The following is a 15,762-nucleotide window of genomic DNA, read 5'->3' as shown; positions in this document are numbered from 1 at the left end:
TTTTATGGGTAGAGAGATGTGTCATAGGCCATAACCGTTTCTAGAGATAAACCTTCAACGTTTAACTAAACTTGAAGTCAGCTTGATCCCAGACTTGATCATGAGAGCTATGTAGCCATAAGCATATCATCTAAACATGGGGAGAGGGGGATTCTAATCGACGTGCTAGGTCTCTGGTTGGCAGAAAAGGTTTCACGGATAGGTGGCACTAGAGACCATCCACTCCATCCGGTCCACCTCTCGAACAAAGGCACCTCTTCAATGACAGAGTGATGGATTTCGAAGCAATGGAACATCGACATCTTTGACAACATGTGGTCCATCACCACCCTTCTCTACAAGGTGCAGCAGGGGTAGCTCGCATCGAGGCACTTATCCTAGCAAGTTCTTGTTATATCGATGCATTAATGTGAATAGACATAAAATCTTTGTATTTTCTCTAGAGATTAGTAAGGCCTCGTTTGGAAGAACAGGAAATCAAAATATAGGAGTAGGGAGAAAGCGGGAGCGTGAGATGCAACGTGCTATGGATTCCCACATGAACCAAAACCACGTGAAAGCTTAAGACCATTCATGAGGTAGGGTAGGACCACGTTCATGTTTGGTTTACTCCTAAAACAATTCCTACGAAACGACCAATTCCATGCATGGGAATTTTTCAAGGAGTATCGGATAACGGTACCTTCATTCCAAACGACAGCAAAGAATTTTTGACTAGTATGTAGGAACCATATCCTTGAAAATTCCTAGTAGTATATTTTCCGTACGTTCCCAAGGGGGCCTAAACATTTTAGTTTAGGTAACGGATTTATTTATTTGTCCTCTTGAATCATACCTATGAAGCAGTGTTGTGAATAATATGGACGGTTGTATGATCAACCCAACGACTGAGCTGATTAAGCCGCAACACCACACCACACCACACCACACAAGCAGAGGTGGTAGAATCATGATACGTTATGTTAACTGGTACTTCCTCCGTCTCAAAAATCTTGTCTTGCATATATCTAAACATTTTTTAGTATTTAGAGATATCTTTTTCTAGACAACAAAAATTCTGAGACGGGTGAAGTACCAAGTAAACAAGGATGGGTAAGAGGAGACGGAAAGACAAGACATGCTCCATCTCCATCTCTAGAGCAAACTGTGAAAACCAAACCCCACTGTGGAGAAGCAAACTGATGGGATCACGCGGCCGCATGTGGATGATGCACGACACACACACACACCACTACGCCGCCCATCGCATCGCATCGAGCTGTAAAAATTCCTCTGACCGGAAACTGTAAAAAAAAACATGGTACTACTGGCAGCAGGTAAATTACCGCCGGAGATTCATGCACACATCTTGGGTCATTTTTGTTGCTCTGTGATCTCACGCGGGACTCCGAACAACATTCGATAATCAACCATATAACTCAAATACGCATAAAACAATGTCGAACCTTAAGTGTGCAGACCCTGCAGGTTCGAAAACTATGTAGACATGATCCGATGGACTCGGTCAATATCCAATAGCGGGACCTGGATGCCCATATTAGATCCTACATATTCTACGAAGATCTTATCGTTTGAACCTCAGTGTCAAGGATTCATATAATCCCGTATGTCATTCCCTTTGTCCTTCGGTATGTTACTTGCCCGAGATTCGATCGTCAGTATCCGCATACCTATTTCAATCTCGTTTACCGGCAACTCTCTTTACTCGTTCCGTAATATAAGATCCCGTGACTTACACTAAGTCATATTGCTTGCAAGGGTTGTGTGTGATGTTGTATTACCGAGTGGGCCCCGAGATACCTCTCCGTTACACAGAGTGACAAATCCCAGTCTTGATCCATACTAACTCAACGGACACCTTCGGAGATGCCTGTAGAGCATCTTTATAGTCACCCAGTTACGTTGTGACGTTTGATACACACAAAGCATTCCTCTGGTGCCAGTGAGTTATATGATCTTATGGTCATAATAATAAATACTTGACACGTAGAAAACAGTAGCAACAAAATGACACGATCAACATGCTACGTCCATTAGTTTGGGTCTAGTCCATCACATGATTCACCCAATGATGTGATCCAGTTATCAAGCAACAACACCTTGTACATAGTCAGACGACCCTGACTATCCTTGATCAACTGGCTAGCCAACTAGAGGCTTGCTAGGGACAGTGTTTTGTCTATGTATCCACACATGTATCTAAGTCTTGATTCAACACAATTATAGCATGGATAATAAATGATTATCTTGATATAGGAATTATAATAATAATTATATTATTATAATTATAGCGGGGAGGAGGTCGGAGAGGTGCCGGCGACGGTGCGAGTGGGTTCACCCCCGAGTCGCCAGAGGAGGAGGCGACGCGGGGGGAGGGGGGGACTGGTCTAGATGGGATATTTTGATGGAATATTATGGTTACACAAGCAGATGTAAGTAACAAGGGTAAGAGGAGACGGAATCGATGCCAAGACATGCTCCATCTCTAGAGCAAACTGTGAAAACCCCAAGGAAGGAAACTCATGGGATCACGCGGCCGCATGTGGATGATGCACGACACACACACACCACTACGCCGCCCATCGCATCGCATCGAGCTGTAAAAATTCCTCTGACCGGAAACTGTTAAAAAAAACATGGTACGACTGGCAGCAGGTAAATTACCGCCGGAGATCCACAGAGGTACTGTAGATCCCAACGCAGCGCAGTGGCCGCGAATATCGTCGCCTCGGTGGATCATCCAAGCGCCACTTGCTCCGGTGTGTTTTTTTTTTACCGCCGTACCAGCGCAGGTTAAATTTACATTTGGGGCCGAGCGATAAAAACTACTTCCTCCATTTCAGTTTATAAGTCCGACACGTTTATTTAGGTCGTCAATTTGATCAACTTAACAAGAGGCATACATTACAAAGAATGTATCATTAGAAACTTTAAATGTTTTATTTTCTAATGATATAGTTTTTAGTTAAACAATATATTTTATATAAATTAAATTGACGAACTAAACACACATGCCTTACAAAATGTGATTGAGGAAGTAGAAAGATCCAGCAGTATTCGTGACTAGGATCAGCTGCACTGAGAAATAATGTTGGGTAAAGGTAAAAAACAAAAATAGAATATGGTGGTAATCACGTGAGACGACACGAGAGCCAGCATCAGCTGCAGATGCAAGCCATGGTAATTACTACTGGTGCAGATGCAGGCGGCCATGTGACACGAGAGCTACTCGTACCAGCCGCAGTAAAAATTGTCGGGTAAAGGTAAAAAGGTGCTACTATGGTGGTAAACTGGTAATCACGTGCGTGGCCACGTCTCCACATTAATTAATTACGTACTACGGCCATACCGAGGTTAATGAGGGCGGCAGCCACGTGACGGCGGTAGATTCCCTTACCACTGAATAAGTAATAAGGTAAATAAGCTAACCAGGCCTGCTCGCTGCTTAGGGTCTAAATATAAAAGTAACTAATTTTTAGATCGTCTGAGGTAAAAAAAAACGCAGATTCAACAGACGGTTTATATGTAAAAAAAATTAGACCGCGGCCTCCTCGTGATGTAAAATGCAACACCTGCGGTGTAAATTTACGTCACGAGATGCATCTGGTCCAAAACCATCCGTTGCCCGCGAACGCCCAATCGCCACTTCATTTCCTTTCCCGCCCGCTTGCGACCTCCCGCCCGTCCACCGCCGCACACCACCCGCATCAGATCCGGGCCCGCCCCGCCCCCCGCCGCTGTTTCCACGCCGCCCCGTCGCCCGCCCGCCGCGGATCCGGCCGCGGCCGCAGCGCACGCCGCCCCCCCCCCGTCCGCCCCGCCCCGTCCGTACGCCGCAACTCCGCCCGGCCCCGGCCCTCCCGCCGTAGCTCTGACCCGCCCCGTGCGTCGCCGCCCCATTCGCCCCGCCCGGCTCCGTCCGCCATCGCTCCGGCCGCACGCCTCCGCCGCTCCACCGCTCTCCGATGGCGCCGAAGAAGACGCCGAAGGGCAAGTCGGGCTTCTTCGACGTGAGGCAGAAGCCCTCCGGTAACTGGGGAGTGGAGTTCTCCGATGCCGGGAGGCGTTGGTGGATCGGCACGTACCCCTCCGGTAACTGGGGAGTGGAGTTCTCCGATGCCGGGAGGCGTTGGTGGATCGGCACGTACCCCTCCGGTAACTGGGGAGTGGAGTTCTTCGATGCCGGGAGGCGTTGGTGGATCGGCACGTAACCCTCCGGTAACTGGGGAGTGGAGTTCTCCGATGCCGGGAGGCGTTGGTGGATCGGCACGTACCCCTCCGGTAACTGGGGAGTGGAGTTCTTCGATGCCGAGAGGCGTTGGTGGATCGGCACGTACCCCTCCGGTAACTGGGGAGTGGAGTTCTCCGATGCCGGGAGGCGTTGGTGGATCGACACGTACCCCTCCGGTAACTGGGGAGTGGAGTTCTCCGATGCCGGGAGGCGTTGGTGGATCGGCACGTACCCCTCCGGTAACTGGGGAGTGGAGTTCTCCGATGCCGGGAGGCGTTGGTGGATCGGCACGTACCCCTCCGGTAACTGGGGAGTGGAGTTCTTCGATGCCGGGAGGCGTTGGTGGATCGGCACGTAACCCTCCGGTAACTGGGGAGTGGAGTTCTCCGATGCCGGGAGGCGTTGGTGGATCGGCACGTACCCCTCCGGTAACTGGGGAGTGGAGTTCTCCGATGCCGGGAGGCGTTGGTGGATCGGCACGTACCCCTCCGGTAACTGGGGAGTGGAGTTCTCCGATGCCGGGAGGCGTTGGTGGATCGACACGTACCCCTCCGGTAACTGGGGAGTGGAGTTCTCCGATGCCGGGAGGCGTTGGTGGATCGGCACGTACCCCTCCGGTAACTGGGGAGTGGAGTTCTTCGATGCCGAGAGGCGTTGGTGGATCGGCACGTACCCCTCCGGTAACTGGGGAGTGGAGTTCTCCGATGCCGGGAGGCGTTGGTGGATCGGCACGTACCCCTCCGGTAACTGGGGAGTGGAGTTCTCCGATGCCGGGAGGCGTTGGTGGATCGGCACGTACCCCTCCGGTAACTGGGGAGTGGAGTTCTCCGATGCCGGGAGGCGTTGGTGGATCGGCACGTACCCCTCCGGTAACTGGGGAGTGGAGTTCTCCGATGCCGGGAGGCGTTGGTGGATCGGCACGTACCCCTCCGGTAACTGGGGAGTGGAGTTCTCCGATGCCGGGAGGCGTTGGTGGATCGGCACGTACCCCTCCGGTAACTGGGGAGTGGAGTTCTCCGATGCCGGGAGGCGTTGGTGGATCGGCACGTACCCCTCCGGTAACTGGGGAGTGGAGTTCTTCGATGCCGGGAGGCGTTGGTGGATCGGCACGTACCCCTCCGGTAACTGGGGAGTGGAGTTCTCCGATGCCGGGAGGCGTTGGTGGATCGGCACGTACCCCTCCGGTAACTGGGGAGTGGAGTTCTTCGATGCCGGGAGGCGTTGGTGGATCGGCACGTACCCCTCCGGTAACTGGGGAGTGGAGTTCTCCGATGCCGGGAGGCGTTGGTGGATCGACACGTACCCCTCCGGTAACTGGGGAGTGGAGTTCTCCGATGCCGGGAGGCGTTGGTGGATCGACACGTACCCCTCCGGTAACTGGGGAGTGGAGTTCTCCGATGCCGGGAGGCGTTGGTGGATCGGCACGTACCCCTCCGCCCACGAGGCCACGCGTGCCTAAGACGTGGCGGTGTGGCGTGCCGAAAGGCCTCGGGAGCACCTCAACTTCCCAGATGTCGAGAGTCGGGTGGAAGCGGAGATGCTTGTGCCGCCGGGCATCAAGATGAAGGAGATCACAACGAAGAAGAAGTCGTCGATTGTCGTCAATGCCGACGAGACCGACGAGGAGGCGATGGCGAGGTTTGCTCGGGAGCATCCGGAGTACGTCCAGGCCGAGCTGGAGCACTACTGGAAGCGTGAGGCGGAGCAGAAGAAGAAGGAGGACGAGGCCGGTCCCTCGACGGTGATCCCCATCGAGTCCTCTTTCGAGGAGGACTGGGCAGACTTCTCAGAGGAGGAGGAGGAGGGGTGCGACGACCCAAAGAAGGAGGAGTTCTGGGAGCAGTTCCGCAGCTCCGACGATGAGTAGTTTATCTAGTACTTTCAAGTAGTAGTTGAAGTTCATGTATGAAACTATGTTGAATTTGATGTTTGAACTATGTTGAATGGACTAGTAGTTTGTCGTTTTAAGAAATTTTAATCTTCATTTCGGACCATCTACTATTGAAGTTGCTCTTTTGGACCATCTGTTGGAGTTGTGCTTTTTTCGAGCTCTAAAACGCATTTTTTGACGGTCCAAATTTTACATCATCGGTTTTGGACCGTCAAATTTTGAACCATCTACTGAAGATGCTTTTAGGCACAGGGAAGATTCATACAGACAAGTGGGTCATTTTTGTTGCTCCACACCGGCCGGCCGCTGAAGCTCAATGCACTCTGTAGCTTTGATGGCACTGACACGGTTCAAGAAAAGAAAAATGTGTGCAAATTGACTCGCAATGCACTTTAAATTTATTTATTTCTCACCAGTTTGTTTTTGCGTTTCGAAATTAGATTATCCAAGCGATTATGCCCAGGGATTATACCGAATATGGTGTGAGAAATGTCTCGCGTTATCCAGAAAAACTTTTTCGTTTCCATGCCATGTTGGAGAGCAAGCTCATAAGCCCACGAAACTCAGTACTGTCCTACCGATGCAACCAGGAAGAAGCTGGAGATCCTCACTAGTATATCTACAGCCCAACGTATGGGGAAGGAGCTACTCCAACGCTGGTGCAAAGCAAGTGTCCATCCTTCTTTTCTGAAAGTAGAAGCAGGCATCCTCTGTGCCTTCCTAATGTAACAAGACGTTTTGGCGCTTCAATTTAAACGGATGCGCTACTGCTACTAATCTCCATCTTCACAAGAGTAGCCGGCCAACCAGCTCAGAGCTCACCATGTCCCTCTGTGACTCGCTAAAACGGCGCGCCCTGCACAAACAGCGGCCAACAAACCTTAGCCAACATCCTCAAGGTGCCAGAAGCAAAATGGGCCGCCGCACAATGCTTCTCAAGCATCCATGTAGTTTGCCACGTACCGTCATCATGAGATTCGGTGGAATGTGCGCACCCTAGGAGCCATCCATCTCCACGACCACGGGAGCAAACTGCATTCGGAAAAGAAGAAGAATATCAAGCAAATCAAATGTAGCAGAGACTAGCGTTGTCTTATTGTCCTCTTTTTTTTCTGTTCTTTTTTTTTTTGAATTGTTGCTTGTTCATGATCCGACTTACCTCGTCGTCCTCATCGATAAGGTTCGCAGCATTGTTCTCGAGATCCCATCCGAACGTGGTCTCCAGGAGCATCTTAAGTTTCCTAGCCTGGATATGAAAGGGGAGATGTTACAAATATCCACCTTCTTAGAATTTTTCCACAAAGTGCACAGCAGTAATATATGACATATATCCTCAACATTTTTTCAGCGGCGACAGTTAGTGCTGCTCAATTGGTGCATGCTATACTGCTATTGGTTTCAACTTACTGATCCAATATTTCGTTATTTATGCATCATAATCCAGTGCCTTATAAATAACCAAATCGCAATTCATGCATGGGCTGGTGAGATAGCAGAAAAACAGGAAGGGCACGGCCTCGCTTATGCTGCCAGGGTACATGTAAACAGTTAAGAGAGAGAGAGAGAGAGGATTCGAGAATGCTAACCCATGACAGAAGGTCTCCATCCACGACTTGAGCTTCAAATATTACTGTCAAGAAATCCTGACAAGGACAGTTGAGAGAAATAAATTATTTTGCAGACAAGAAAATTCAAATACAAGATATCAAACATATTTTGGAAGTATATGTAAGTAACTCTGATTTTCCAGAGTCACAATTTCACAAGCTACGGGGAACAAAATTAACACTGCTGGCTTGTTTATTATGTGTATGATACGTCTCGGTATATGAGCCGTTTTAAGCATTAAACAGGAACAAATACAATCAGAAGCTAGAGCAAAAGGATAACAAATGGCATATGATGAAATACTACAACCATTCCAAAGTAGACCATGAAAGTGATATAGCTGAAAAAAGAGTTCACCCAGCTACATTTATCTGAGCAAAGTTAACTTACTGTTTACTTTCCAGAGTTCCAGCAGTTCAACAGTTCTTGTTGTTTACATAATTACATATGCCAGGGCCGAAAGGTGTTGCCATATGAATAGAATAAGAATAAAAAAACTGGACAGGAACTTTACTGAGCAATTACTTTCCCTTCACAACAGTATCAATAGTGGACAAGAAAACAAAGTCATGGAACTGATAATCAGATGTATCAGGGAAACTAATCTTACGGTAAAGTGACATTGGATATCTGTCTTCAGAGGTGTGTACAACTAGATATCGCTACTAACAGCACTGTCCATGAAGATTATAACAAATTACCTTCGAAAGCCGGTAAAGAAATATGTCTCTTGAAAACCATGCTTCATCCAGAAACAAAGAGTTGCCCTTGTCGTCACTACTTCTGGAATCATGTGTACGTTGAAAGCCATGCTTGAATTGATAGTAAATAACCCTTATAAACTGCACACAACAAAACGAGACATACGGAACTCCTTTTAGTCCTCAAGGTTCAACTGCATTGCCTGCTGAATTCAACGAAAAAATGCCTCGGGTCAAAAAGTGAACAACAAATACGGTCACATGATACCTTTACAAACATTTGTGTCCTTGTATGAAGTGGCTGCCAGGGAGAAAGAGACAAAGAATTAATTAAGAATATAATCACTTTGGATCAGAAAAGAGAGAATATAATGGCATATACTACATAGTGCAGATGTGCAATATATTTTCAAAAGGATCACATCTCGATATCTCTTTTTTTTTCATTTCCCCACACTTTCCATATCAAGTATACACTACTTTATACTACACTAACAATGGGCTGTTAAAACTTAGAACACAGTATATTCAAGGAATTTGACTGAATCACATATAGAAGCAGCTTAATCGATATACGCTCTGAGATGGAGTTCAAACTATGATTTGCTTGCGTAACATATCTCGCTTTAAAATGGAACGAAGAAAAAAGGCATGGTTGCAAGCAAAGCACTGATAGTAAAATGTCAAACCAAGGCGGGGACCAAAAGAAAATTTGGTATAGGCCCAACAAATAATGATGTCACGGTATTTAGCAGTTCAACTGTGAATATATTTAGGTAAGATTGCTTCTTGACCAGACTACCACCAGATTTTCACAAACTGTTATGGGGCTGTACTGTATACCAGAACCTGGTCAGTTTCAGTTTCTCACCCTGAAACTTGGTTTAATCTCTCAGGTTTGCAATTTGTTCACCAGCATCCAACCTTCTTTGGGATCAAAAGGAATAAATAATATTGAGCCAAAAGGGGTTATTTGAGGGCTGAAATGGGTCAGAGTTCTGAAAAGCGAGCCAGGGTCATTTGGGTAACCAGCTAGTTCCATATGATTTTCCAAACCCAGAATAGTAAATACTACAGAGGAGATGGATGTATACGTTTTAACCATCAATACTGAAGGAGCAAGAATAATGATGCTACATGAGATAGAAAATATTAGTACTTACAGCTTCACTGCAGCTCAAAAGAAGACTGACTAATGCTTTCCACTGCATAAACGCCTCCAGCGACTGTCCCATCTACACAACTCAAATACATTAGAGAACAGAGCCACATAATAAATAAGACGTATTAACAATTGTTTAGTTTTGCTTGCAGTACCATAAACGCTATGAACGAGAACTGCAGCTCCCCCAAGAGTAAATCTTCTTGGCCTTGATAATTTTTGGCCAGGACAGTCTCCAGCAAGCTTGTCTGAGATGAGAAGTAGAACAGACTCGTCAACAAATATAGGTACAGCTTGTTAACTCAGTGTTTTCTACGCATGGGAACCTATAAGAGGAATTAATTTGAGCAAAACACCAGTAGCGGCAAGCTATGATGCCTATTTGCAGATTCTAGTATAATTGATGGAATTGTGATTGAATGGACAAAAGGCAGCAAACTAATGTTTTCCCATTGCTTTTAGTTGCTGTGCTAACTGGCCTGTACTATTCAAATTCAGGTTGTTGCGTTCACATGTAGCGCCAAACATTTTCAAATTGTAATAGAGACGTGTTCACATCAGACAAGGTATTGCTGCAGGAAATATATTGTGGGAAAAGGAAGATATAAAAAACCAGGTACATGCTGATAAGATTAGCTGTACCAAACAATATAATAAGAGCATTACTCTGTCCAAATTCAGCAAAGTCAGCTCATCTGCAGAAATGTTCCTGTGTTTAACCGAAGCAGGGATAGTTGTGTAGTAGCATCCTCTCCGCTCAGGCTGTGTGGGGGCTTTCTTTGCAAATTTGTCCTCTCTAAGTTGTTCCATTAATCGTCTCTCCATCTCTGTTTGGGGAGCTCTATCCATCCATGATGTCTCCAATGCAATTGTAATTTCCCCACCAATTGGCTCTGTACAAATCAAGACACATAATCACTAATTCCTTCATCGATTCTATAAAAAATGTCATAACTAAGGGCTGCCCCATAAGGCTATAACTACTAAGGGTACGAGAGAAAATAGAGCTTACCAAGGCGTTCGATAACACTTTGTGATAAGTAGCTTGAAAGTTGTTTCCAGTCACCAAAAGAGTCCAAATTGTATGGTCCAAGCTGATCATCAAACTCGAAACGTTTTACTGCTTCAGAGTATCTGATTTCCTACCAGAAAACAAACTTTAGTATCATTGCCCGAAGATAAATCAAATGCATCTCTAGTTTGAGTTGTGCTATGTTGTGCCAGTCAATAACAGCAAGGTCATCTACGTCGAATATGCTGCAATTTTGACACACCGGACAGATACACTTTATGCATTCCATATTTCATATACTGATTATACAACAGCTGCAAGGAAGACAAGTTGAACATAATTTAGGGGCATTTTTTATATGGTGCAGATCCAGTAGATTAGGCATTTAGGTTTAGTACTAATCCTATTGGGGCAATACAACCTCTGTTTTTATCATCAACTGAATTAATTATTTGTAAGGTTATTGCCTTTTAACACTGGTTACCGTCCCATCCAGTACCAGTATAGTCTCAAGTGATGTACTGTGTGTAAGAAGCTAAGGGAACTATATGGATGTTACAAACATATGAGAAGATAAAGCAATAAGGTGGCCTGCAATATATCAAATATTCCAATATGATCAAAGATATCACCTCCTCTTCTGATAATTTCACTAATCTCTCCTCTTGCGCATGCCATTTTCGAACGACCACCTGGAAAAATCAGGCCAGAGATGAGTGCAAGTAAACAAGCAATTATGTGTAACTATTAGAGAGTTCTGACAGCTAAAATATCCAACCGCTAAAAAATTACAACACAGAATGAGAAATTTTGTTTGGTTCTTGTCTTTCGCAAGTATAGTACACCTTCCAAGTGCATTGGTTTCCTAACTATTTTTCACCCACCACTCTATGGACAGGAAATGTGAAGCTTGATACATAAATAGACATGAGGCACTCTGAGTTATGTGATTCAGACTGAGATATACATGTAATTGTAGTTTTAAGAAGTTACAACATCAGTTATGCCACAAACTGTCAAACTGGAGTAGACAATAAAAGGGGAACATATAAACTAGAGAGATGTAATACGAGACTATCTGCCTGAAACGGGTGCAATAAAAGGAGTACCTGAGACGGGTGAGTGGTGAGGAAGAATCCAACAGTAGGTGCAAACTCATTCCCATGCCTGAAAGGGTTGAAGATAGTGGATGAATGATCAGTACGTGGGGATATCGCTTTCCACGGCATAACGGCATCATCCGTAACCGAACAAGGTCAATCATGAGAGCATGTGAGTAAAATGAACAAACTGCTTGACAAATGTAAGAGTGGACAGCAGTTTTCAGGAAACGGGTTAAGGGGTCATCAAACAGAAGAGGGGAACTAGCCCATAAAGCGAGCTTGGATCTAGTAGCGTGGCATGAAACTTGTTGTCGATACAGGCATACGGCAGGCTTGCATTGCATCATATATATATCTATACTCTAGTGCATTGTCACCAGAATAGAATCGCTGATACTTGTACAGCAGCAGCTAAAGAATTTGATAGATGGTAGAAACATTTCTTTCTTTGCATGAAATCAAATCGTTAAGGCCTTGTTGGGTTAATCCCTTCCAGAAGGGGATTGGAGGGGATTTAGGTGGAATCTGACTTATAGGGGATTTAATCCCTCTCAATCCCCTCCAAACCCCTTGAAATCTGAAGAAACCGAACAAGGCCTAAAAGGGTTGGTGGTTAGACATGTTTTGTAACTTGGTACGTACCTGCTGGGGGAGCAGTAGTGGAGGAAGTGCGGGCCTGGGGGCACCATCTTGATCCCTCTGAACCTGGGGCCGACCGACAAGACCTTGAGGAAGCAGCATGGAAAGGAAAACCCGATGCATCAAATCGAATCGAATCGAATCGAATCGAAGCAGAGCATGGATGGATGTCAAACCCGATGCATCAAATCGAAGCGTAGCGGAGCATGGGGGGCGTGGCGTACCTGGGTGTCGACGCCGAGGACGGTGTGCTGGGGCACGTCGAGGAGCAGGATGGTGACCCCCTTCCGCGCTAGCTCCGTGGCCGCCTCGGGGTCCATCCTCCGCGCCGCCATGGCGGCCAGCTCTCGGCGTCGCTCGCTGCTCACCGGCGGCGGTGGGAGGGGAGAGAGGCAGGAAGCGAGCCGCCGCCTGGACAAGAGAGACGATGGGCCCAAATCCCTTGCAAGGCCTTCCAGCACATTCGCGCCTCAAAAAAAAAAAAAAACTGATTCGTGCTCATGTGTCATGTGGTTAAATCCGGATGTACACTTGTAGATTAACTAGAAAAAGGCCCGTGCGTTGCAACGGGAGAAAAAAATTCATAATCTCTAATTGTGATAATCACATTATGTTCTTAAAATTTTAGGACACTTTTTGAAATGCATGAACATTATTTGAATTATGATAAAAATGACAAAGTATGTTTTGTTAATTAATGATAGCATATGCATAAAAATATTATTTTTATTTTGCTGATATATGTGTTTGCATTTGTGATCTAAGTAAAGTCTTAATTTGGTTACAAACATATTAGATAGCTTCATCGAAAACAATCAATTTGTAAGTACATGCATACCAAATGTTCCAGGTTGCGTATGAATATCGATATTCTTAAAAAAATAATTAGAGAAATAGTTTCTATATATGAATAATCAAAGTTAAGCCATTTTTTTACGTAAAGCTTGTATAAACAACATTGTATATTTTTTATACGTTAGAAATATTCTTTTGCGTGTGACGTCAGAAACATTATTGAGTTTTGATGTCTAATTTTTTTAATACACATTTTACATATTTTGTATGCATCATGAACATTTTTTCTATACATGTTTTACATTATTCAAATACACTATTAACATTTTTGAAAAGTTCTATTTTTTATGTCTACTTTGTTCCATGTACATTATATATTTTTTATATGTTTTCTTATACAACGGAAACATTTTTCTATGCACATTTAAAGTTTTTTAAATACATGATTAATATTTTTCAAAATAAAAGAAAAATATATTATTTACTGTCCACACGCACTGTACATTTTTTTGTATATATGGAAATTTTTTGTCTATAAATTTGACATTTCTTTAACCTATGATTAACATTTGTGCAAAGTTTATCGAAATAAAGGCAAAAGAGAAAAAAAGTAGAAAAATGCGAAATAGAAGAACAAAAAGGGTTTTCTGCCGCGATAGGGATCGAACCTGGGTCTCGAGGGTGGGACAGCACGCACCCAACCGGTTCAACTAACCTTGTACTTCTGATAAAATACGGAAAGCACGTGCTTTAGAAAGAGCCGAGTCGAAGTTCAAATAACGAATAGTTTTTGTCACTTACGGGTGGCATTGGTGTTTAATTTTGACGAACTTTAGGGATAAATTTAATGACGTACCACAAAAGCAATAGGTGCTTTATTAGTAGGTATAGAAATTCGGATGTACATAATCCCTAGTGGAGGGGATCCCTCGTGGGCCCTGGGAGATTACTGTGCATTCTAAGGACAATTTTTTTCTTGGAGTCAACTATGCAGCAGTGCCGCATGCTCGTGCTCCCATGCGGCGGCCCGCATGCACATGCATCACCGAAAGATTCTCTCTAACTTTTGAAATTCAAAAGGTTTTATCTTTAAAACCGCTAATTCAATCGATGATCTGTTTTCATCGTTGGCTTTGTCACGACAAGATCTTCGAAACTAGATTCCATGTTGACATGTTTCGACAAACTTTTTTTTTCCTTTCGTAATTGCCACATTGTTTCACTCAGTTGCGATATTATTAACCACTTACTTGCCCAATAAAAATAACTTAATTGCCATATTTTTTGATGTCGTTTCGTGCAAAGATTGTTGATCTCACGTGGTCATACTTATTTTTTTTGCTCGTACTTATCACATTTGCTGCACTTACTTGTCATATTAGTAAGTAATTCCTCCGTCTCAAAATAAGTGACTTAGAAATGACTCAATTTTACACTACTTTTTGAGTCACTTATTTTGGGACGGAGGAAGTACTAAGCAAGCGTAGTTGCAAAAAATCTATACACACGGTTGTCAAGTTGACAACAAAGTTAATTAAATGTGGCTATTAAGTGTCTCATAATCTAACAATTAAATAATAGTAATCTGGCAACTATCGACGAAAAAAAAGTTGTCGAAACATGTCGACATGGGATCTAGTTTTGAAGATCTCGTTGCTAGAAAGCTAACGGCGAAAACGGATCGTCAGTTGGATTTATAGTTTAAGAGATAAAAGTTTTTGAAAATTCAACATTAAAAGAATCTTTGCTAATGTGTTTGTGTACTAGTTTGCATGCATAAAGGTTGTCTTCGTGTCCCGCCGCATGCCAAGGCAGCCGTGCACACGCTGCTGATTAGAATTTCCCTTTTTCTTTTGACCTATGAGGCTAAGAAAATCCAGAATTGACCTCATTTTTATAAAAAAAATCCAATCTAACCTCCTTTCATGATGCCAACATCCCTGACGTCTGGTTTGCAATGGAGATGCCAAGGTCCCTGGTGTCTGGTACGGGCCTGCATGACCGGCTGACCCGCCGAGTCTCTGATGTGGCAAAGGGCCAGACGCCATGGACCCTGACGTCTGGTCTAGAAGATCACTCAATTCTTTTTTATAATATGTGCCACGTCATCGAGACGCCAAGGCCATCGATGTTTGGTACCAGACGCCAGGGTCCCTGGTAATGGTACCATGCTACGTCAGAGACTCAGCGGGGCAATCGGTCAAGCCAACCCGTACCAGACGCCAGGGACCTTGGCGTTTTCCATGCAAACCAGATGCCAAGGATATTGGTGTCATGAAAAAAGTTAAATTGAGATTTTTTTTAAAGGAAGGTCAATTCTGGATTATTATTTTTAGCCTTATAGGCCAAAACAGAAAAATTGCCCCATTCTAGTAAGCCTTGGTTGGATATTTTGCCAGCCACCCCCCTCCAAACCAAGGGGGGAATTTCAGTGTCAACATACAGGAGAAGCCTTCAACGACCTACCACGAAGCTTCAAACAATCCAAAGTTGCTCGAGTTTTCCGAGCTCCGTTTTTCTCATGCACCTATAAAAATTCAAGCATCTCTAACTCAGACTTTTTCTTTTTTGCTATTTATTTTTAAATCACGGTGCCCCTGGGCGCAAAAATGCCGTACTC

The 15,762-nt window shown here is 44.7% G+C and overlaps 1 protein-coding gene and 1 pseudogene across 1 annotated transcript; one reads left to right on the top strand and one right to left on the bottom strand.

Moving 5' to 3' along the window:
• The first annotated feature begins 3,965 nt into the window (after positions 1 to 3,965).
• On the top strand, positions 3,966 to 6,098 carry LOC123431409 (annotated as a pseudogene).
• A 523-nt stretch (positions 6,099 to 6,621) lies between these two features.
• On the bottom strand, positions 6,622 to 12,763 carry LOC123431498 (protein AAR2 homolog). The gene is made up of 14 exons (XM_045115318.1): positions 12,572 to 12,763; positions 12,351 to 12,433; positions 11,715 to 11,772; positions 11,238 to 11,297; positions 10,606 to 10,735; positions 10,260 to 10,486; positions 9,749 to 9,841; positions 9,595 to 9,666; positions 8,700 to 8,732; positions 8,432 to 8,572; positions 7,709 to 7,765; positions 7,282 to 7,368; positions 7,086 to 7,154; positions 6,622 to 6,978 (listed from the first exon to the last, which is right to left on the bottom strand). The coding sequence occupies exons 1-13, from the start codon at positions 12,680 to 12,682 to the stop codon at positions 7,119 to 7,121; spliced, it is 1,188 nt and encodes a 395-aa protein (XP_044971253.1). The 5' UTR covers positions 12,683 to 12,763; the 3' UTR covers positions 6,622 to 6,978; positions 7,086 to 7,118.
• Between the last annotated feature and the right edge of the window lie 2,999 nt (positions 12,764 to 15,762).

This window comes from Hordeum vulgare, chromosome 2H (genome assembly GCF_904849725.1).
Source record: "Hordeum vulgare subsp. vulgare chromosome 2H, MorexV3_pseudomolecules_assembly, whole genome shotgun sequence".
In the NCBI taxonomy this organism is placed as follows: domain Eukaryota; kingdom Viridiplantae; phylum Streptophyta; class Magnoliopsida; order Poales; family Poaceae; genus Hordeum; species Hordeum vulgare.
The sequence above is the reverse complement of the archived record's forward strand: the minus strand, read 5'-3'. Positions and strand labels throughout refer to the sequence as shown.